At 36.7% G+C, this 22203-nt stretch overlaps 4 protein-coding genes across 4 annotated transcripts; 3 read left to right on the top strand and 1 right to left on the bottom strand.

Moving 5' to 3' along the window:
- Positions 1 to 2598: 2598 nt before the first annotated feature.
- Positions 2599 to 5336, top strand: LOC111810343 (cation/H(+) antiporter 3-like). Its single transcript, XM_023697055.2, is given in 4 exon segments — positions 2599 to 2962; positions 3058 to 4068; positions 4144 to 4845; positions 4847 to 5336. Coding segments are annotated over 4 exon segments (2013 nt in total). The 5' UTR covers positions 2599 to 2707; the 3' UTR covers positions 4892 to 5336.
- A 726-nt stretch (positions 5337 to 6062) lies between these two features.
- Positions 6063 to 7892, top strand: LOC111810344 (low affinity inorganic phosphate transporter 4). The gene is made up of 2 exons (XM_023697056.2): positions 6063 to 6575; positions 6783 to 7892. Exons 1-2 carry the CDS (start codon positions 6069 to 6071, stop codon positions 7857 to 7859), a joined length of 1584 nt encoding a protein of 527 aa, XP_023552824.1. The 5' UTR covers positions 6063 to 6068; the 3' UTR covers positions 7860 to 7892.
- Positions 7893 to 8369: 477 nt separating this feature from the next.
- LOC111810268 (plastid division protein PDV1-like) lies at positions 8370 to 9969 on the top strand. Its single transcript, XM_087117308.1, has 2 exons — positions 8370 to 8732; positions 9346 to 9969. Exons 1-2 carry the CDS (start codon positions 8427 to 8429, stop codon positions 9838 to 9840), a joined length of 801 nt encoding a protein of 266 aa, XP_086973434.1. The 5' UTR covers positions 8370 to 8426; the 3' UTR covers positions 9841 to 9969.
- Positions 9970 to 14580: 4611 nt separating this feature from the next.
- Positions 14581 to 16405, bottom strand: LOC111810325 (ethylene-responsive transcription factor CRF4-like). The gene has a single exon (XM_023697024.2). The coding sequence runs from the start codon at positions 15888 to 15890 to the stop codon at positions 14910 to 14912; it is 981 nt and encodes a 326-aa protein (XP_023552792.2). The 5' UTR covers positions 15891 to 16405; the 3' UTR covers positions 14581 to 14909.
- Between the last annotated feature and the right edge of the window lie 5798 nt (positions 16406 to 22203).

A 22203-nucleotide genomic window follows, 5' to 3' on the forward strand; every position in this document is an offset into this window, starting at 1 on the left:
GCTAGTAGGTATTGTCTGTTTCAGTTTGTTATGTATTGCCGTTAGTCTCATGATTTTAAAACGCGTCTGCTAGGGCGAGGTTTCTACAACCTTATAAGAAATATTTCGTTCTCCTCTCCAACTGATGTGAGATCTCACAATCCACCCCCTTGGAGGCTCAGTGTTACGGTCCTACATTTTTTACCGTGCAGCGTCGTGATCCTGACACGCTCACGACCAGCCTTAAGGGGAATTAACCCCCATATATATTTTTCGCCCCAGCTTTGTGGCTTCGTCAGTCCTTAGGCGAGGTTTGTCTTCGCCAATCGAACATCGCTTGTGCGGAATCCAAGCTTGCTCGATCACACACGCCGCCTACGCGTGCATGTTCAATTGTTTGCGACACAACCGACTTGCCTCTACACTAGGCCAGGTCATTCGGCTCGACCTTGTCTCTGCTCGGGCAAAGGTCTCTCAATACAACATCGCATCTCATCTTGTCATATCGATCCCCATCGACAGGGTCCATATGTCTTGATGCCATCCCAAGTCTCGGGATGTCGTCGACCATCATAACTTGCTCGATCAAGTCATCGAGAATGGGCCCACGTGTCGTTCATCTCATCAGAACTTTCCGAACATCCATCCATCTGGGTTCTATCGAGGCATTGGCCCTCCCGTGCCCATGTCGAGTCATTTACGGGTACCGTACTGGATAGCGGGTGTATGTAGCAACCTCCAACACGCGGGCTGAGACGCAATACCGGCACACCCGTGCTGTCCGGTACTGTCCTTCAAAAACCCATTTCAAAAGAAGTCGCCCGAGACACTCGTCTCAGCACGCTCGCCCACACTGTGGCACACGTATGTGCCAGCTCACTTAGGCCACAGGGCCCAAGGGTGGTGGAGAGCTAACACCATGGTACCCCTATAGTACATTTTGAGCCATGTTCAATCTTACATGCATATATATGATTTTGGTGAACGGTCATACGGTGTCGTGCATTGTCCGTCCGGAGTCCGATTGACATCAAACTTGGCGAGCATTCATATTTCATATGGACGGACTTAACTCCCGAACTGCATGCCTAAATTCCTTCCGGAACCCCAACTTTCGAGGTTAGGGCCCGGGACCCTACTCGGCCCTTCAACAAGCCTATCTTTGCCCCTCATGTCTATTTGATGTTCTTTCTTGCTTATGTCTCAACTTGTCTTCAATGCCCACTTCGCGTGGTGGTGTGTTGGATGATGTACCGTCCTCCTCGATCGCATCATGGCACTCTTCTATATTGGCTCGCATGTGGCCGGATGGGCGTCTCTTGAGGGACACCGCTTTGCTTGTCATGACGTGAGGGTCACAACCGACTCTCTTCATAGTATGGTTGTGACATTCAGCGTCCTTCCTCGCTAGCACAGCGCCTGGTGTTTGACTCTGATACAATTTGTAATAGCTCAAGTTTACTGCTAACAGATATTGTTTGCTTTGGTCCGTTATGTATTGCCGTCAACCTCACAATTTCAAAACGTGTCTACTAGAGAGAAGCTTTCACACTCTTATAAGAACTGTTTCGTTCTTCTCTACAATTGACGTGAAATTTCATGTAAGATCTGATTGATTGCTTCTCTTCCATGTGGGTTGAAGATTACAAGCACAGATCTCGGGCGTTTGGGGCTGTCCTCAGCATTAGCTGCAGACATGTTCAGCCAATGTGCAGTGGCCACTGCAGACCAAATAAGAATTTCAAGAAAGAATGCCTGCAGTGCTTTTGATTGTGATCCAGACACCAGAAGGGAAGCCAGTATGCAGCCAATTTTTCTTGTGGCCCTGCTCTATCTGCTGTGTCATCTTCTTAATGGGGCAGCCAGCAATTGGTTGGGCCTTATTTGTTGGGATTGTCTCTCACTGATGGACGGCCTCCCTCGAGACACCTCTATAGAGAATTTTATTGACATGTCTGTAAATTAAGGATATAGTTCCAGTACTTATATAATGATATGATAATATTCATGATAAGTATAAGTTCTCGTGGCTTTGCTTTTGTTTCCTCAAAATGACTCGTACAATAGAGATAATGTTCCTTATTTATAAAATTCATAATTTTCCTCTTGATTGGTCAATATAATACTACTACTCTCAATAATCTTCAACGTTAGAAAACTTTCTTGAGATGATCGTACAAACTTTTAAAATACTTATGGTTATATTATTAGACCATTAAAAAAGAAACATGAAACATGTACGTCCAGGGTATAAATAATAATTATGGAACTCCCTAAATGTAAAAAAAAATAAAAATAATTTAAAAAAATATGAAAAATGAGGCAAAATTTAGAGTTACCCAAAATGTTACAAATATACCAAATGAGACACGTAAATATCTTTGTTGGATCATAAATGATGTACGAACATATGGTTAAAAGTTTGGATTTTGTAACGGAAATTTGTACATAAAAACCAGACAAAATCATAAACTGAACAAAAAAAAATAGAAAAACCCATTTTGGTGCTGTCAATATCAATCCATAACAGTCAAATCCGTTTCTAAAAGCGGGGTTTTAGTTTTTTGTTGCTTCACTCTGTTGTTTGGTTAAAGAAACAAACAAGTTATGTAACGAACACAAATCAAATATATAATTTAGAAAGCAAACCCAAGCTTTCATCATTCTGTAGCTGAGTTCCTCTGCATCTTCTTCTAGTTTCTTCATTGTGATCTTGATCATATTAGCCATGAAGTTGAAGCAGAATCTGACGAAATCCCTTCTTCCACGCTCAGAGCCAAATCTTAGGGGTACAACTTGTATTGATTTTCCATTTCATGTAAACTCCAAGGGTTTATGGGTAAAGCTCAATGACCCCCATTGGTGGCTCAATAACTCTTTGCCTCTGCTCGAGCTTCAGTTGATTTTTTTTTGCTTCGCCTTGGTATTTGCACATCACTTTCTCAAGCGGTTCGGGTTCTCCAAGATTTCCTCCCAAATTCTGGTAAGTACACACACAACTCCCACTTCTTCCCTCAGCAATTAATCAAATCAAATCAAATCAAATCAAAATTATTGATATGGAATATGAATCCGCAGATGGGATTGGCAATTGGGTGTTCGTGGAATCAATGGGACGACGCCAAATCAAAGCTTTTTGGCGTGGGGAGTCAAAACGTGCTTGTATTACTCACAGATTTTGGCTACGCATTGTACTTGTTTCTAAGTGCAGCAAAAATAGACGTAACAATGTCAGTAAAAACAGGGAAAAGCTCGTTACTCATAGGAATTCCAGCCGTAATAGCCCCGCTACTCATTGAAGGTTTGGTTCGGAATGGCCTTTACGGTGACACCCATTTAACAAGGAAACAAAGGACAGCCCTCCCCGTCTTGATGGGGTTTCATGGGATGACTTCATTTCCCGTTGTTGCTTCCCTTGTAAGCGAGCTTCAAATTGTGAACTCAGAGTTGGGGCGTTTAAGCCTTTCATCCGCCTTGGTCAGTGACATTTTTGGTGTCTTAATTATGATCGCAATCGGCCAGGTCAACAGATTCAACAACAACCCTTCAAAAGCCTCAGCTGAATTGAGTTGTTTATTGCTGCTATTTCTTCTGGCTGTCTTTGTGTTCAGGCCTGCAATGCGTTGGATCATCAAACAGACGCCTGAAGGAGCGCCTGTGAAGAGCTCTTACATTCAACTCGTTATTTTTTTGGCTCTGCTTTCCACCGTTTTGGCAAGCTTCACGGGTCAGTCTCCCATTATAGGCCCTTTCATTTTTGGGTTGGCTGTTCCCGATGGAGCTCCTTTAGCATCAACGCTTGTGGACAAACTGGAAACCCTTGTTTCAGATATGTTTATGCCAATTTTGATCACTACTTGTGCTCTGAGAGTGGATTTTTCAAAGATTTCAGCCGCTACTTTTCACAATGGTTTCACTAAAATGAACATAATTCTCATATGTGCGGCTGTTGGTATCAAATTTGTGACCTGTGTTGTGTCTTCCAAGTATTGCAAGTTTCCCTTCAAGGATGCTTTGACAATATCTCTCATTGTGAGCTGCAAAGGCTCTGTGGAATTGGTTTCCTACAGAATAGTGAGAGACTACGATGTATGTATGCAATTAATTTCTTCTTCATTTCATTTGTTGTGTTTAGTTTATAAGATTGTGTGGATTTAAACGCAGGGAATTGACAACGGGCTATATGGGACCTGCATTGTATGCATCTTAATTATAGCAACATTTGTGCCAGCTGCAGTGAGATGCTTGTATGATCCTTCAAGGAAATATGCAGGGTTTCAGAACAGGAACATCATGCATTTGAATCCCTCCTCCGACCAGCTTCGACTGCTCGCCTGCATTCATCGGAACGAAAACATTACTGCCATACTTCATCTTCTGAATGTCTCGTGTCCTACCCCGGTCAGCCCGATCACCGTTCATATATTCCATCTGATCGAGCTCCCTGGTCGGACCGCCCCCATCCTCATTTCTCACAAACAGCAAGACGACCCCCTCGACAACCACTCTTACTCTCGACATATAATTAATTCTTTCGATCGGTTTGAGAGAGACAATGAAGGGACGGTGTACGTTGAATGCTTCACGGCAGTCTCACCATGCACGGTCATGCACGACGAGGTATGCACGCTGGCGCTCGACAAGATCGCATCGCTTATAATACTTCCTTTCCATATAACATGGACTGTGGATGGTTTTATCGACCAAGATGACCAAAAGATCAGGAAATTGAACTACAGCGTGCTTGAAAAGGCTCCTTGTTCGGTCGGCATCTTCGTCGACCGGGGAAATTTAGGACGCTTCAGAGCAATGGTATCGTCGTCGGAAATGATATGTAGTTGCTCAGTGTGTGTGATCTTCGTGGGAGGGAAGGATGATAGGGAGGCAATATCATACGCCAAACGCATGGTAAGCGACTCGAGAGTCAGGCTGACGGTGCTTCGACTGCGGGCGCCGATGGAAGATCAAAACGGATCAAAGTCACGCCAGACCTGGGAAGACAGAGTTGATGGAGAGGTTGTTAAAGATTTTAAATCCAAGTGTTTGGGAGATGAGAGAGTGGTGTATTTGGAGAATGTGTGCAGAGATGGACAAGAAACCGCATTCATTCTTAGAAAAATAGCTGACAGGTTTGATCTTATCATAGTGGGAAGAAGAAATGGGCTTCAATCTCCTCAAACTGCTGGCCTCGATGAATGGAATGAATTCCCAGAGCTTGGCCTCCTTGGAGATTTGATTGCTTCAACTGATATCAACACTAGAGCTTCTCTGTTGGTAATGCAACAACAACAGATCAGATGATCAGATTCATACTCACACACACACAAATTCACTCATTATTTCATTTCTTATCAATTTTTCCAAACTCTATTCATAATTCGAGGATTAACGATTGGTTTCATGTTTGTGTTTCGTGTTTCTTTTCCCCTAACAAATACTCTCAAACACGCTAACTTGACCATAGTTCAAATAGTTACAATCGGTAACTTTTTCAAATGGGTTTGGATTCTCACCTTCATTCGAAAAAATATGGAGACAACCTTAAAAACAGTGAAATCTAAATGTTTTTTTAAATCTGTAATGACAAATAAAAAGCAAAGATCATGAAAGGGACAATTTTTAATGTGGAAATTGAGAGATGAATGTGACAAACAAGTTGGGGAGCATAAGTTTGATCAAACAAATAATATATATATATTTTAAAGGAAATAGTGTTTTCATTATTAACATGAATTTCTAAATCAGAACTGTCTCTTTGCAGATTTCAGCTTTGGAGAAACCAAAAGCCAAAAATAATAATAATAATAATTAGTAGTGAAATGTTTTCGTACATCGCTGTCTCTTAGGTCAATTTTGCTCAAAATTATCTGTTTGAAAATAGTAGAGAATATGCTGAACATCCTCTTTGTTGATAAGCTAATTTTTTCCTTGTTCTTCACAACCTAGGATTAAACGTCATCCTTCTCATCATTCCCTCACTTTGCTTTCAATGCTTTTAATCACTATAAAAATGGCTACAAATCAACACTCACTAACCTCACCAAGCACTACAATTCAGCTCTCATCCACCCTCCTCCCTCTCGAATATCATGGCCATCGCCGTGCTCGATGCCCTCGACAACGCTCGGACACAATGGTACCATATTACCGCCATAGTCATTGCCGGGATGGGCTTCTTCACCGACGCCTACGATCTTTTCTGCATCTCAACCGTGTCGAAGCTTCTCGGTCGACTTTACTACTTCGATCCAGATAGTTCGAAGCCGGGAAAACTTCCGAACGCAGTCAACAATGCTGTTGTTGGAGTTGCCCTGGTTGGAACCCTGATGGGGCAACTTTTCTTTGGGTGGTTGGGTGACAAACTTGGGAGGAAGAAAGTCTATGGTGTTACCCTTATTCTTATGGCCTTTTGTGCCATTTGCTCAGGGTTGTCCTTTGGATCAACATCAAAATCAGTGATTGGTACCCTTTGCTTCTTTAGATTTTGGCTTGGATTTGGTATTGGTGGCGACTATCCCCTTTCAGCCACCATCATGTCTGAATATGCTAACAAAAAAACTCGAGGGGCTTTCATTGCAGCCGTCTTCGCCATGCAGGTTCAATTCTTCCTTCTCTTGTGTGATATTGTCCACTTTGAGCATAAGATCTCGTGGCTTTACTTTGAGCTTCTTTAAAAGGCCTCATACCAATACCAATGGAGATGTATTCCTTACTCATAAATCCATGATCATTCTCTAAATTAGCCCAGGTGGGACGATGTGATTTTGTTTGTATAATGATTTGATTATATGTGTTGGATGCAGGGTGTGGGGCTGATATTCGCAGGGCTTGTGTCAATGATTCTATCAAAAATCTTCGTGTCCCTTCACGATGCTCCCTCCTACAAAAGCAACCATGTATTTTCCACACAGCCTCAAGGAGACTTCCTATGGCGGATTGTGTTAATGCTTGGTGCTTTGCCAGCCATCTTAACATACTATTGGCGAATGAAGATGCCTGAGACAGGGCGCTACACCGCCCTTATTGAAGGCAATGCCAAGCAAGCGGCTGCAGACATGGGGAAGGTGTTAGAGATCACAATTCAAGCCGAACAAGACAAGCTTTCTAATTTCAAATCCGCCAATGAATATGGATTGGTGTCTAAGGAGTTCTTTCACCGCCATGGGCTCCATTTGATAGGCACCACCACCACATGGTTCTTGTTGGACATTGCGTTTTATAGCAATAACCTTACACAAAAGGACATCTTCCCAGCAATGAATTTGACAAAGAAACCAGAAGAAGTTAGCGCATTGGAAGAGGTTTATGAAACATCAAAGGCTATGTTTCTTGTTGCATTACTTGGCACATTCCCTGGATATTGGTTCACTGTGTTCCTGATTGAGAAGCTTGGAAGGTTCAAAATTCAATTGATTGGATTCTTCATGATGTCCATTTTCATGGCGGTCCTCGGCATTCGCTACAATTATTTGAAGAATCATCCCGCCGAGTTCGCCCTCCTTTATGGCTTGACGTTCTTCTTTGCCAACTTTGGTCCCAATAGTACCACCTTTGTCCTCCCGGCCGAGCTCTTCCCAACACGGGTTCGGTCGACGTGCCATGCGCTAAGTGCAGCGTCGGGGAAGGCCGGTGCCATCGTTGGAGCTTTCGGGGTGCAAAACTATACGTTAGATGGTAACCCTAGCAAGATTCAAAAGGCCATGATTTTCTTAGCCTTCACCAACATGCTAGGGTTTGTGTTTACATTCTTGGTGACCGAGACCAAAGGCCGATCATTAGAGGAGATCTCCGGCGAGGACGGGGGCGCCGGTGAGCCAGAAACTCAAATGCCAGTGAGATCAATGGGAAAGCCAGGAGCTCAAATGGAAGAAGAAAATTGATGATATTTGTCTTTCAACTTAAAAATTTAGGGTTTTGTGATGATGTTTTAAGGTATTATCTTGTGTGTTTTTGTTTGTGAAGTATATTTATGTGAACAAATAAAGAGTAAAAGGCTTGTTGTTAGTAATGTTCTTTTAAGATTAATGTCTGTAATCTTTCTTTGTAATAATTGTTATCCAACACCAAATTTCTTACTTCCGTTTCTTTGCTTTCATTTCGACATCGGATCAATCAAACATCTCCACATAAATATTAAAATCTCTCTTTTTAAGAATAATAAAATTTTTAAATATTCAATATATTTAAAGATTATCATCTTCTAAAATTAAATTTTTTTTTTAAAAAAATTGAATTTTGGCATTTGGTGGCAGATGGAGGGAGGTAGGCGAATACGGGCCGAGTTGAGAAGAAAGTCCAACAAAATTGGAAATTTTTGGGCCGAAAATCCAACAAAATTGGAAATTTCTGTGGCCCAAAACCAATCCAAACAACTTCAGATACCTTTCCCCATTTCTGTTCCATCCTTCTTCTTCCTTTCTATTTTCATTTTCTCTCTGTTTCCCTCCATGAAATGGGACATGGAGATCGAGGAAATCGAGGTTATCCTCGAGAAGATTTGGGACCTTCACGACAAGCTCAGTGAGGCAATTCACTCAATTTCCCGACATCACTTCCTCACCTCCACCAAAAATCTCAGGAAATCGGACAACAAGGATTCCAAGACCCCCAATGGCGTACCCGACACTGCCGCCTTCCCTTTCATCAACGAATTTCGTAATCACCTTGATGATTCTGCCACTCAGGAGGCTAGAAGCCTAAATGCCATTCGAACTGCGCTTGAGAATCTCGAAGATCAGCTCGAGTTTTTCCATGTATGTTCACTTTTCTTTCCTTTTTTTTTTTTCCCCTATTTCGCGCGCCTTCTTTCTTTCACCTAATTTTATCACTCTCACTGAGTAATTTGAAGGAAGCCACAACAGGAAAACATTGATTCGATCTTATTGTGGGGATTCCCTACCTCTTTAGCTATGTTTAGGATTCAATAATGCTTTCCAATTGGAATTAAATCGCTAATTTACGATTTTCTGTGTTTTCTGCTGTCTGGAAGACTGAAAGGACGACTATTAGGTTCTCTATGCCTTGGCTTCCTTGATTTTTGTTATACGTCATTATCCAATTACCCAAAATATGGGATAGAGTATGAATTTCTTGTAGCGTCTGCTTCGTTTAATCTCTGGTTATTGGAAGCTCGTGTAAATTATGATTTCGGGAGTCTTGCAGGATTTTCCTTTTCATTTTTATGTTAAAATTTTACGCTCAGTACAATTAGGTCTAGCAATTAGCCATACAACTTTCCATTTTGATGTTTGAATAATGAAAAGATGTAATCACACAAAACGGCTCTGTAAATCTATTCGAAATGATGAACAGATTCATATCAAATTTTGACAACTGACTCAGCGAATTCTTTCATTATGTTTGTAGACCGTGCAAGTGCAACAGCAGGTTGAGAGAGATGCTGCAATTGCACGACTAGAGCAAAGTAGGATTGTTCTTGCAATGAGATTGGGTGATCATCATGGCAAGAACTATAAAGTCATCAATGAAGCTTTAGCGTTTGTTGGAGATGTGCGTTATGCAGCTAACTATAATTCACATGAAAATCAATATGGTCAGAAGCCTGTGCCAAACAGATCAAAGAGGTCTAATACTCTGATCAAAATGCTACTCTCATCTCTCAATTTTGCAAGGACATCCCTCAAAATGGATCATGTGGGCGGGGCACTTGGCAATGCTGCCATGGTTGCGATTAGCATGCTTGCATTTCTGCATCTGCACCAGGTGGTAGCATACAAGAAGCCAGAGCTTGAGAGACATGATATTCCCTTCAACAGAAACCTTCCAAGAACTTCACGGCTCCAGGAGTCTTCCCCAAATGAAGATTTCAGCAACTTTGACGTGTTATCCGCAAGGGGTTAGTGTGAATATTCTAAACTTATCAAGCTTTGGTGCATCTCATATGAGTTTCATTAAATGTCAGCGAGTCAAATGTGATAATGTCTGGTGTATGAAATTTTTTAGATTGATTTGTTAGAAGATTCTTCATCATTCTTGAGTTTGTCATGCGTATTGGATAGAGTTTTAAACCAGGTCCAATAAGTTAATAGTACAACTTCTTCTAGCTTGCCAAGATTGCAATCCTCTACCTAGGTTGGTGTCCATTGAGGACCGTAAGAACAAACTATAGAGAATCCACCGAATGACCCAAAAGAGATGAGGAACTATACATGATCAAAGAGGAATTGTTTTGTAACAGCCCAAGTACACCGCTAGCATATATTGTCGTTTTTTGAGCTTCCCCTTTTGGGCTTCCCCTCAAGAACATGTCTATGGAAAAGTTTCCACCCCTCATAAAGAATGTTTCGTTCTCCTCTCCATCTGATGTGGGATCTCACAATCCACACCCCTTTGGGGCCCAACGTCCTCGCTGGAATTGATGTAAGATCTCACATGTTCATTTGGAAAATCGAAACTTCCTTGAGGAACAAAACTTGCATTCTTTGTTGAGGGTAGATGAAAGGGGAAGAGTGAGAAATTAGAAATTCATAATGAAAAGATATGTGGGCGGAGTGTTTGATATTGATTTGGTTTTGTAAGGCTCTCATGGCATCTAATTTGAACGCATGATTTGTAGGCGTGCTTTGTTAGGCTTTCTTTGACCTGTCTAACTTCAAAGGTTACATGCCATCACTCTTAATCTTCTCACCATTTTCTTCCACCAATCACTCCCAAATTAATTTCTCTTTTAACGCAACAAAAACATTCCTTTCTGTCCACATCAAAGAACAAAGATCTCTAGAGACGCAGACAGAGATATCCTTTTATGCCAAATCCCCCTTACCAAATCCCGATTTGTGAGCTATTCTTTCTCCTTTTACGACAAGTGAATCTTAGAGTTGAGCTTCCTTCTCGATGGGTGGATCTCATAATGTTAGATTTCATATTGGTTGAAGAGGAAAACAAAGTATTCTTTATAAGAGTGCGAAAACATCTCTCTAATAGACGTGTTTTAAGAATCGTGTGGATAATATCGACCGACTGATGAATTTGAATGGTTACCATAATGAAGGGTATGGATGTTGTTCCAAATGAGTGAATATAATTTTAGGAAAAATAGTATAGAAAGGAGAAAAAAAGACGAAAATTAATGTATATTTAGAATAAGAACAACATCCACCAACAAAGACATTGAATTCTCTTTCCCACAAAACCCCTTTGCTGTCGGAGGCAAAATGGTCCCATGCATTGCATTGAATGACACATTGGTACCTGATTTTCATTTTAAATTTTGTTTATTAGATTATATGGAAGCCACGTGTGTAGTGATTAGGCATGCTGAGTATTGATGGTACTGCCACGTGTAGCAAAATTAGGGGACAAAGGTAATTACCCCTCACATGTTACTTATCTGACAGACACCATCTCTTCCTGTTTTCTCCAACCTTGATTATATCCCTTTGTTTTCCAATTTACTTCTTATGCTGGGTCCCACCAGAGCGGGGCATCCAGTCAATCAAATTAACCTTTTTTTTTTTATTTTTTATTTTTACTTTTAACAATAAAGCTCATAATAATAAAATATGAAATATTCAAATTAACCAAAAAAAAATATCATCAAGGGTTTTGGTCACATGTGTATTGACCTAGGATAACAGCTAAAGAAAAAGACACGAATTTCATAGGTCCCACAAAGAGTTGCCGTACGTTTAAATTTTGATCCGGTTGGACCAACCCGGGCTCTACGTATACTGTGAAGGAGGAAGATCAAAACCCCTCATCCAAACCAATTGATATTTCCACTAATTATGCATGAACCCCCGACCCGACCCTACAAACCACCGGGTCAACTCAACCTCGGCCCAAAATATCGTCGGTTTTTTTATTTATTTAATTATTATTATTATTTTTGCATTCAAAACCCTTTTCAAGGTTCATGTAATGTAATTATTAAACTCTTCCCTTTTCCTTTTTTTTTACGTTTGGAAGTTTTCAGATTGTGAAGATGATGTCGAAAGTGACAATTCACGTCAAACTTTTGTTTCATACTACTTACCCTTTCAATGTTAATTCCTTTTATTACTTTTATATTTTTTTATCTTTTACTTCAAACCGTTAATTAACCACGTTCCATAAGATTAACAAGATTAGCCCAACTCCACTGTTAGCAAATATTATCCTCTTTAAACTTTTCATTTCGAGCTTTTCTTCAAAGTTTCTAAAACGCATATGTTATTGGAGAGGTTTACACACTCTTATAAAGAATGTTTTGTTCTCACCTTAACTGATGTGGGATCTCATGTGTCAAATACAATTAGTCCATCTTTAAAACTTTAAAACATCCAAATATAACTCGAGTCAACATAGGAAAAAGAGTAGGTAGCTAGTATAACGTATGTGGAAGAAAGAAGTAGCTAGTATTCGTATAAGGTATGTGGAAGAAAGAACGTGGCTAAAAGGACAACGAAGGACAAAGAAAATAAATATATATTTTGATTTGGACGACAGAACACACAAAGTGTTGTCGTTGTTGAAAAATAAATGTTGAAATTGAATAGCGAAAGAGAGCAACAAAGTGTTGTTTAATTCACAAAACAACTACCAAACAAACAACAATTTGGTCCTCTCTCCCTCCTCCTTTCCCCTCCAGCTTGTCTTTTTTTTTTTTTTCTTTTTTTTTTCTTTTTTTTTTAATTTCTAAACAAGGTTCAATTTTAATATAATTTTTTTAAAAAATAAATCAGTTAGCTCCCATAAATAGGGTCTCTTATTCCTTCTTTGGCCTTTCTAATAATTGAATCTTGCTTTTAATTCTAATAAATGAATTATAATTATATATATATATATATGAAGGGAATGATGAGGAAGGTTAATAATTATTACCACAACTAGCATGTCATAAATCGTCCATCGCAAACTTTGACTAATCATTCTAAACTAAGAGATCAAAAATAAATTTAAAAAAAAAAATAAATAATAGCAACCTAAAATATTTAGTTGCTTAATTAATTAATTTTTTTGATTAATTAGTACTACTACCCTCACGTGATGGGGGCAAGCTGATGACATGAGACAGAAGATAACTACAATCATAGTATGGAAATGTTTTTTAATTAATTTCTACAATTAATTAAAAATGTCCAAAAACAGTTCTTGTAAGAAAAGGAAATTAAATTAATTATTTTACAATCATATTGTTATCATTCTTTTTTTATATATGAATATATAATTAAAAAATAAAATATTTGTAGGTGAATTGAGGGGAGGATTATTAATGGGGTGAATTGTAATAATATTGGAAGACAGAAAATTGAATATTATTGTGCTGAATAACTCAATTATTTAATGAATATAAAAGATGTACCAACAAAAATAAAAGCAAAAATGTAAATGCATCATAAATTTATACAAAAATTAAATAAATAAATAAAAGACCCTTCAAATTTTGTGTGTGATAGGATGAATGTTATTAATATCAACATACTGCGTATTTAATGACACCATAAAGTCTCTTCAGGATGAGAATTATTTCTGGGTTTATATTTTCTTTTCATTTAAATTATTCGTCTCATTTTTTTATATTTTTAAATAAATAAATGTCAGAAGAGGAGTACTAAATAATCAAATATTGTACTATTTCCTTTTCCCTTCTTTTTCTTAAATAAAATAAAATGAATGTCCTTTTTTCACATATAATATAAAGCCATCGGAATAAATTAAATTAACTTAAAACCTAAAATTTATTAAGCTCTTTTTCATAATTAAAACTTCAAATTTCTTATTTCAAATCTAAAAATTTAATAGATTATTTACATAGAAAGTCAAACCTACAATTTGACTTTTCAAATTACGCGGCCAAACGTTATTTAATTTTTTCTATCATATAATATACGAATAAAACATTAAAATTTAGTATTATACGAAGAGAGAAAATCTTAGACATAATGATTAATAGAGTGGGGGCGTAATGTTATTTTATGTTTTATTTTTAGGAAGGGAAAATAAAAAATGTGAGATTTTGTTTGAGTAATATTGAAGCAAAATAGGAAGGACAGAAGTTGTCCCATGGGACGGTCTCTCCCTCACACACACACAACATTGATTCTAAAATATAATTATTAATATAAACATTCATTAAATTAAAATACCTTCAATTTTATTCCAACAATTACTTAATTACAATTATGGCCTTACAATATCATAGTGCATGCCTTGTGCACGTGAGCCTGTCCATATTTATTATCTCTCCTTATAAAATTCGAAGAAATTATTCGGATTTAACGTTGTCTATAAATGAAAATCAAAATAAGGGAATTTATTTTCAAATTAAGTGTATTTAAATTTTGATTTAAGAATGGCGTTACCTTAATTTATTTTATTTTTCCTAAGAACGAATATATATATATATATATTAAAAAAAAAAAGAAAAAAAAAAGAGAGGGATTTTGTGTAAGTTGACATTTTGTTAGTGAATTAATGACAATTGGTGGATTAGCATTAATCACTCCTAATCACACCAAATTATGTTAAACTAACGCCCCTTTTATTTCCTTTCCAAAAACAACATTATTATATATTTATTATCATAAATAATTCTCATAATTAGTAACTTTTTTTTAATATTATTTTTAGATTATGTATTTAAATTGTGAAGGGAGAAAATTACGGAGAAAATTGGCGATATTATAATTATACAGGGCTCTTCTACATTATACACTCTTACGACCAACACTAATTATTGATTTAAATAAAAATAAAAAGGAAAGAGAAATTAAAAAAATAAAAATTAAAAAGAAGATATCTCTAGCAAAACTGGTCCACTCAACTTCCCAGAATATGTAAATAGGTAAGGAAAAGTATACCAAAAAAAAAAAAACGAAAAAGTCGCAAAAATAGCCTTTTTTTGAGAGATGCGCCATGGAAACAAAATTCCGCCGACATAACGGTGGAGCCGGTGGTCCAGCACCACCGACTGCCCGGCGCTCCACCGCTTACAGAACCACCAAGGGGTCTGATCCCATCAAAATATCTTGGAAATAGTCGTCGCCCCCTTGGCTGATCGGAGATGATAATAATGGGGTTCCAAAATCTTCGGGCAAATTAGTGAAAAATTCACTGAAATCTTCGTTCCATATGCTTTCTTCGAAGAATAGAGGCTGTTCATCGACGAAGATCGGCGATTCGGGGATCGGAAGTTTGAAGACGTCGTCGAATCTGGGGAACTCGGTGTAATACTCCGAGGAAATAGTAGTTTTGACTCGACATTCGTGAAATTGATCGTCGGCGAACGGCGGCGGCGGTTGCTGGGACTCATCGGGTTTTTGGGGCTTTTCAGTTTCTTCTGGCGACGGCGTTCTGAAGTGGAGAACCGAAGTCGGAGATGACAAATTGTGAGACTCCTCACTGGAATCGTAATAGGAGCCGGAAACAGAGGCGATATTGGCCACTTCAACTTCCTTCTCCGGCATCGGCACCGGTGATGGCGTTGCAAAGTTCGTCAAAGCGTCCGGTCCCCGAAGCTGAATGGCAGCGTTGTCATACACCATCGCGGCTTCCTCCGCCGTGTCGTAGGTCCCGAGCCACAAACGTACACGGCGGGCAGGATCTCTAATCTCCGCCGCCCACTTACCCCAAGGCCGCTGCCGTACACCACGAAACTTCTTCCCATTCGTTGCCGGAACCACCTTCCCCAAACGCCGGGAGTCTGATTGCTCACCAGCAGACCTCTTCCGGCAACTGGGTAAAAGGCTATTTCGACACCCACTTTGGATTTTGATCTCATTGATATACTTCTTCACTCTCTGCCGCTCGAACAACTCTTCCTCATCGCTCGACGAATCCGTCGCATCAGGGTCCGTCACCGATATCCGTACGACTCTACTTTCCGATTGGTGATGTTTTTTTAGGGAAAATTTGCTGGTGAAGTTCCGGTGCTCCGTGACTTTAACAGGACAAAACAGAGTATCCTCCATGGCAGATTCAGCATCAAACTCCGGGAGCAATGGGGACTTTAATAAAATGACAAGGGGAGAAAAGGGTTAGTCAAAAACCAGACAGTGTTTCGTTTTCTGGATTCACACTGACGAAAAAGAAACGAAAAACGGCACAGTGAGGAACACGCTTGCTGTGACCCTTTTCCTGTTTTGTAGGACTGATGAGAATGGGTTTATTTTTGGGTCAAAATCTTAAAAGGGTTTTAGGGTATGGAAGAAGGGAGGAGAAAGAGAAGGGTTTTTGGGAGTTGCAGAGTCTGTGAAGAAGAAGAAGAAGAAGAAGAAGAAGAAGAAGAAGAAGAAGGTCCGTAGGAGTACTTATGGAAAGAGAGAGAGTGGCTCAGTAGGAGTACTGTTACTGTTAGAGTGTGCGGCAGAAGGAAAAGAAAAGATCTCTCATAAAACCACCATAGGAATGGACTTCAGAACACTGAAATCGCTGTTTTATAGGATCCCAACGCCTCAATTTGGCAACTCTACAATACAAACCCCTTTTTTTTTTTTTATATTCTTATTCCCCCATATATTTTCTCTCCACAGTAACTTAATATTTTAACGGCAAAATTTCTGATAACTCATTACATAATTTTTTTAAAAAAAAAAAAAAGAATTTAGAGAGTAAAGTAATTCAGACAAGGAGTAGCGCGGTTGTTAAAAGATACATATTTTTTCCCATTTTTCTTTCGACTGACGATGGGTGGAGTGGGTGAAACAGTAAAATTGAGGGCGGGGCGGTGAAAGGAGTGAAAGATTCCGGCGTCAACGACGGGGATACACACTCCCGGCCGCCGCATCTCATTGGTGGACGAAGATTGCGACACGTAAGTCATAAAGTGGGCCCCAGATAGAGACACGGCCCAATCGGACAACATCATATGGGGTGGTGACTCAGCAAGAGAGTCATCTCGAGTTTCGTAGTACGAGTCACGTGACCCCCAAGATACCCGCCACCCGGTCCAGTTATTTAATTAATGAGTCAAAAAAATTGACTCGTTTTTTAAATAAAATTAATTTTCTTTTAATAAAATATCTCCGCGTTTATCAAAATAGGGTAACGGTACACCCCACCGTAATAACGGGAGAACAAAATCTTTTTTACTTAAAATCAAATTATATAATAACACACCCATTTGCGTCCCTATATTTCCTTTTTTCTTTTTACCGAATTTCCTTTTATACTTTTTTTTAAATAAAAAATTAATTATATTTCTAAAATAAAAATATTCAAATTTCAAAATTGATGAGACTGCCCTTTTCTGTCTCTTACCGGGCCATCACTTTCCCAGATTATATAATTACTTCTATAACTAAATTTTATATTATTTAAATCTAGACATGTTGGTCAAATAAATATGTTTTTTTTTTTTTTTCTAGAAGGGGTTTTTAAAAATATTATTTTATAGAATATTTACAAGCATATTTGGAGTTGTAAAATGAACAATAATTATGGGATTAACTTAAAAGGAAATATTTCCTTTTTCTTACAATATAAAAATAATTTATAATCAATGCTGGTCTCATTTTCTTTATTGGACCCCTCCTCGTTTATAATTCTGTTTTAATTTATCAGAATTAGAATGAATTGTCTTTCAATAATTATTACAAAAAAAAAAAAAAAAAAAAAAAAAAAGACAAAAAAACAAAAAGAAAACGTGTTTTGAAATTCACGGGAGCCAGTGCCGCCCTTCTATCCATCCCTATTCTATTTTCATCTTTCCTCTTATCCTTATTACGGCGGTAAAAACAACCATTTTTTTTATCTTTTATTTTTGTAGGGGTTAAAAGTAGGGTTTAATAAATTTTTAATCACTTTTAAGTGGCTTCACCGTCTTAAAGTTCAAATTCAAATTTTATTTTCAGTACAAATTCGAATTATACTTAAAATTTTAGCAAATTATATTAGTTTTAACAAATAATATTTATCTTAAATAAGCCATTTAACATAGCTTCATAATTGTTCAATAAACTATAAATATATATATATATATATATATATATATATATTTGGTATGGTATTTATTAAATTTCAAATAAAAATGGCAACAAATCTATTTTTTAATTTATTTGTAACATATCTATTAAAGGATCGCTGCATCGTCAAATGTATTTTTGCAAATTTTGATGTATATTAGATTGAATTTTTGTTTAAATTTTTTTAAATTAAAATGTTATAGAGAAAATTGGTAAATAATGTTTTTTTTTTCTTTTTCTTTTTCTTTAAACTGAAATTAGCCAGTCCTGAAAATAAAATAAAAAGAAAAAGAAAGAGAGAGTGGGTTTGTTGTTGAAACACGTGGCTCATGATGGAGGTGGCAGAGAGCACACACATGAGCGGGGCCCATAGAAAGCGTGATGATCCTCGTGATAAGTCATGGACCTTCAACACACAGTATCATTACCCACAAAGAAATTTAACCGGAAACCGGAGCAATCTGTTCCATCATAGACGCAACTACGGACAGTGGGCCCCACTCCACCACCACCACCCCTCCCCTTTTCCAATTCGTAATTTCCAAAATAATAATAATCTAATAATATATGATAATTTAAACATTTAATTTTAGTCTATTCTAATTTGCTTTGGGGATTCTTTTAATAATAATTATTGTGATGATTAAATAGTTGTTTGCCTATTTCCGGAATGCCCAAATAAAAATAATAAAAATATAATTTCAGTTACCATATGGATATTTTGATTTTCCCATAAAAGGGAATAATTATTGAGGCAATATTTGATGAACCGGCGTAATTTTTAGCTAAGAAGTGCAATAATTCAATGATAAAAAGACCATTTTTCCTTTTTTTTCCTTTTATTTAGGTACCAACCAAACCGTACAATTATTGTACATTTTTGTCAATTAATTTATTTTTTAACAAAAAAATTACTCTCCATCCAACCCATTGAATTACGTTCTTAGAAAAACATTTATGACATATTTTTGTTTTTTTTAAGATTTAGAAAAAGATTACAATAATTAAAAAAAAAGGTAGACAAGAAAGTAATCCTCGTACAAATGTCGAAAAGTCGACCGGTACAAGAATGCATATATAGGGAAAATATGCATAAACAAGTTTGTAAGGAAACTATTGAAACTTACATGGAAATTTGTTTGGAATCCATTATAAGCTATTATTCATGGATCCGATTAGTCGGATAAGAAACTCTTGTAGCCAAACAATGGATAAGTACAGATACAAGAGCCCACCATGCATGTCATCGCATGCTTATGTGTAAAATGTCCCACTTGCATATATGATATTTTTATAACATAAATTACAAATCTTTGTATTGTCTACATCAAAAATAAGATTTCTTATTCTTTATTAAAATTTAATTTTTATAGATTTGGTTATAACAAAAAGTATTTTAAACCTCACGTATCTTCTCAATAATATGATATTGTTCATTGCGGAACGGAGTTGACCAGTATTCGTAGATTGTAAAGCATTTAATGAGTGAAATCTGAAAATGCATATTTCAAACAATGCACCAAATCCCACAAAACCAGCTACAATGAGGTGCTGTCTTGTTTTGGTTCTTGTGTCAAAATTACTTCCCCATTTGTCTTTATTTATAAATATATATAATATCAATAAAAGGTGTTTGTTTCAAATTAACCACTTACTTACAAATTTAACCCACCTCTTGACGATTCTAGAATATGAAGAGTCATTCATTTTGAGATCATTTTTTTTATATATATATTTACATAATTTCAAATATATTAGTAGATTCGTCCGCTATTTGAAAAATATCTAATTAGAGAGGAAATTTTTAGATAATTTATTCAAATATTGGATCTCGATAATACATCCCTCCATAGTGTTTGTTACCGAGTTTTTTTTTTTTTTTTTTTTTTTTTTTTTTTGAAGATTATAAAAATATTTTTTTATATCGAAAATAATATATTTTTTTTTGAAAGAGAAGCATGAAAAATGTTAGTTTTGGGTGTGAGTGAAATTTGGAATGGTGGATTGGGTTAGGAATATGAATTATTGAAGTCAATGGGATGGATCATCAAGTCCAAGATATTCGTCCTTTAATGGTTTAAATTCATTTGAATTTCTTATTTTCTACCATTTTCAGTATAATTATTGAATTAATTAATATTATACAAAACTTTAGATGCCCTTGATCCCAGTGTACCCGGCTTATCATCCTCTTTACTGTCTCCATACTAACTACTTTTATATTCTCAAACCCTAACCCATACTAATAATAATAAATTTTTCACTTATTTTTACCGTTTTTTTTTTTAAACTTTAAACACATATTTACCGTAGTTCTTAGGGTATTAACTTACATGTCCAAGATCAAATTTGATTTTTTTTCATTACAAACAATGAAATAAGTATTATATATGTAGTTTCTAAGTTTTGGGAGTAAAAAAAGAAAGTATAATCCGTGGGTAAAACTGTCATGAAAAGAAACAAAAAGAGTGGGTGTAGGATAAAAATAATGAAGTAAAGATGAGTTCTAAAAAGGAGGGCCTCCTCTATTGGGTTTCACATTAAGAAATAATAATCATAATAATAATAATAATAAAATGGGATTTGGATTTAGTATAAAGTATGATGCCCACATTATATTTGATTATAATGCACAAAACTTAGCTCGGATTTTGATGGAAACATCAACATTTATTACAACCCCCTCTTTTGTTGCACTCCATAACTTCCTAATCAAAACCTTCAAATTTAATATCATTCTCTCACTACCCTTCTCTTTCAAGCGAGAGATGTCGGTCTCTCCATTTCTTTTCTTTTTTATGGCCTTTTAATGCTAAAGAAATAGTCGATGTGGGACTTTCATCCAACCGTTATAATATTAGAACAATCTACATTGGTACGAGGCCTTTTAGAAAAGTCCAGAGTAACTTTTCTATTACTTTTTTGAAACATCTTTATACAAGATTAAAAGTTAAAACAATGAACCAGTAAATTTATATGACATTTTAATTAAATTTAAAAAAAAATGTATATTATACAAAATGATTTGATGTCTCACACAACCTCTCCATTTAAGTAAGCATTTTTGGCAAATGTAAGGATAGTAGTTTTGTCCCCTTCCCCAATGACACGGGCGGGTCCCACCGACACGATTGTCGAAAACAACCGGGTACCGGCGGCGTTCACGGCCAGTCTCCGGTCGTGCCAAAAGCTACCGTACCCATCTATGAATTATAATAATACTCTTAATTTGGTCATGTCGTCCCCCATGTGGTGCCGACGTGTGTGTCTTACTTTCTTCAAATTATATAATAAATTCCACATTAAGTTTGTAAATTATATACAGTAATGTTTCTTATTGTTATTGTTATTCCACATTAAATTGACTTTTTTTTTTTTTTCATGAAATGAAATTTTTGGAGATGGGTCACCATTATTGTTATTATTTTTTTAAGGCATAGAGTTCCAAGTTGGAGTTTGGCTTTGTTTATTCAAATCATTTTTATGGGGAAGTTGTAACATATTAAATTTGATTTGGGCATTCCAAAGCTTTCGTTTTTCTATTTTTCTTTCCATTACATTGTAATATTTATCCAACCAAATCCAACTGTCAACTACGTGTTCGTTGTGATGTTTTTTTTTCTTCATTTTGGCTAGAGGGACATAATTCCATTGGTAGAGCTTCGCTTTTGCAATTGGGGTTTTGCGATTTTGGGTTAGATATCTAATTGTCTGAATCATAATGATAGTATCTTTCTCTCCCGACCATAATGATAATATCTTTCTTTCTAAATGAACTAAGGTTGGTCTCAAATTAATTATGAATTACTATTTTTTTTTTACTAATTTTGTATTTTGTTCTCCACCTACTTTTATTAATTACATCTTTGGTGGACTTTAATGTTTCATAATTAAAAATTTATTGAAACTCTATTATATGTTGTCATTATATCATATTGACACATTATCACTGTGACATTTACAATAGTCACATGTCTAAAACCTAAAATTGAGATTTTAAATATTTAAAAACCAAAATAAAAGACATAAAATTTAAGATAAACTAAAATAAGAACTTTGAAGCAAAAACCCATATTTAATCTTCAATCATCATCCTCACCCATCACCTATACAATCATCCCCTAAAACCCTATTCAATCACAACAAGGTTTTTTTTTGTCAAAATCTATCGTGTTTCAATGTGTATATATACACACACATACACGTTACATGTCCATATTTAGAGAGGTTGAGAACGTTTGCTTAAATCACCACACCTAAATGGTGTCGTAGCTTTGCTAGCCAAGAGCATGATAGTCAGTTCCACTCTCTGTGCGCAGGA

Source organism: Cucurbita pepo, chromosome 14 (assembly GCF_057944985.1).
Source record: "Cucurbita pepo subsp. pepo isolate OVF chromosome 14, ASM5794498v1, whole genome shotgun sequence".
Taxonomy (NCBI): Eukaryota; Viridiplantae; Streptophyta; class Magnoliopsida; order Cucurbitales; family Cucurbitaceae; genus Cucurbita; species Cucurbita pepo.

Coding starts and splice junctions, on each gene's coding strand:
- LOC111810268 (XM_087117308.1), top strand. CDS start 8,427: ATGAAATGGGACATGGAGATCGAGGAAATCGAGGTTATCCTCGAGAAG. Junction 8,733..9,345: donor ATCAGCTCGAGTTTTTCCAT/GTATGTTCACTT, acceptor TTATGTTTGTAG/ACCGTGCAAGTGCAACAGCA.
- LOC111810344 (XM_023697056.2), top strand. CDS start 6,069: ATGGCCATCGCCGTGCTCGATGCCCTCGACAACGCTCGGACACAATGG. Junction 6,576..6,782: donor CAGCCGTCTTCGCCATGCAG/GTTCAATTCTTC, acceptor TGTTGGATGCAG/GGTGTGGGGCTGATATTCGC.
- LOC111810325 (XM_023697024.2), bottom strand. CDS start 15,890: ATGGAGGATACTCTGTTTTGTCCTGTTAAAGTCACGGAGCACCGGAAC.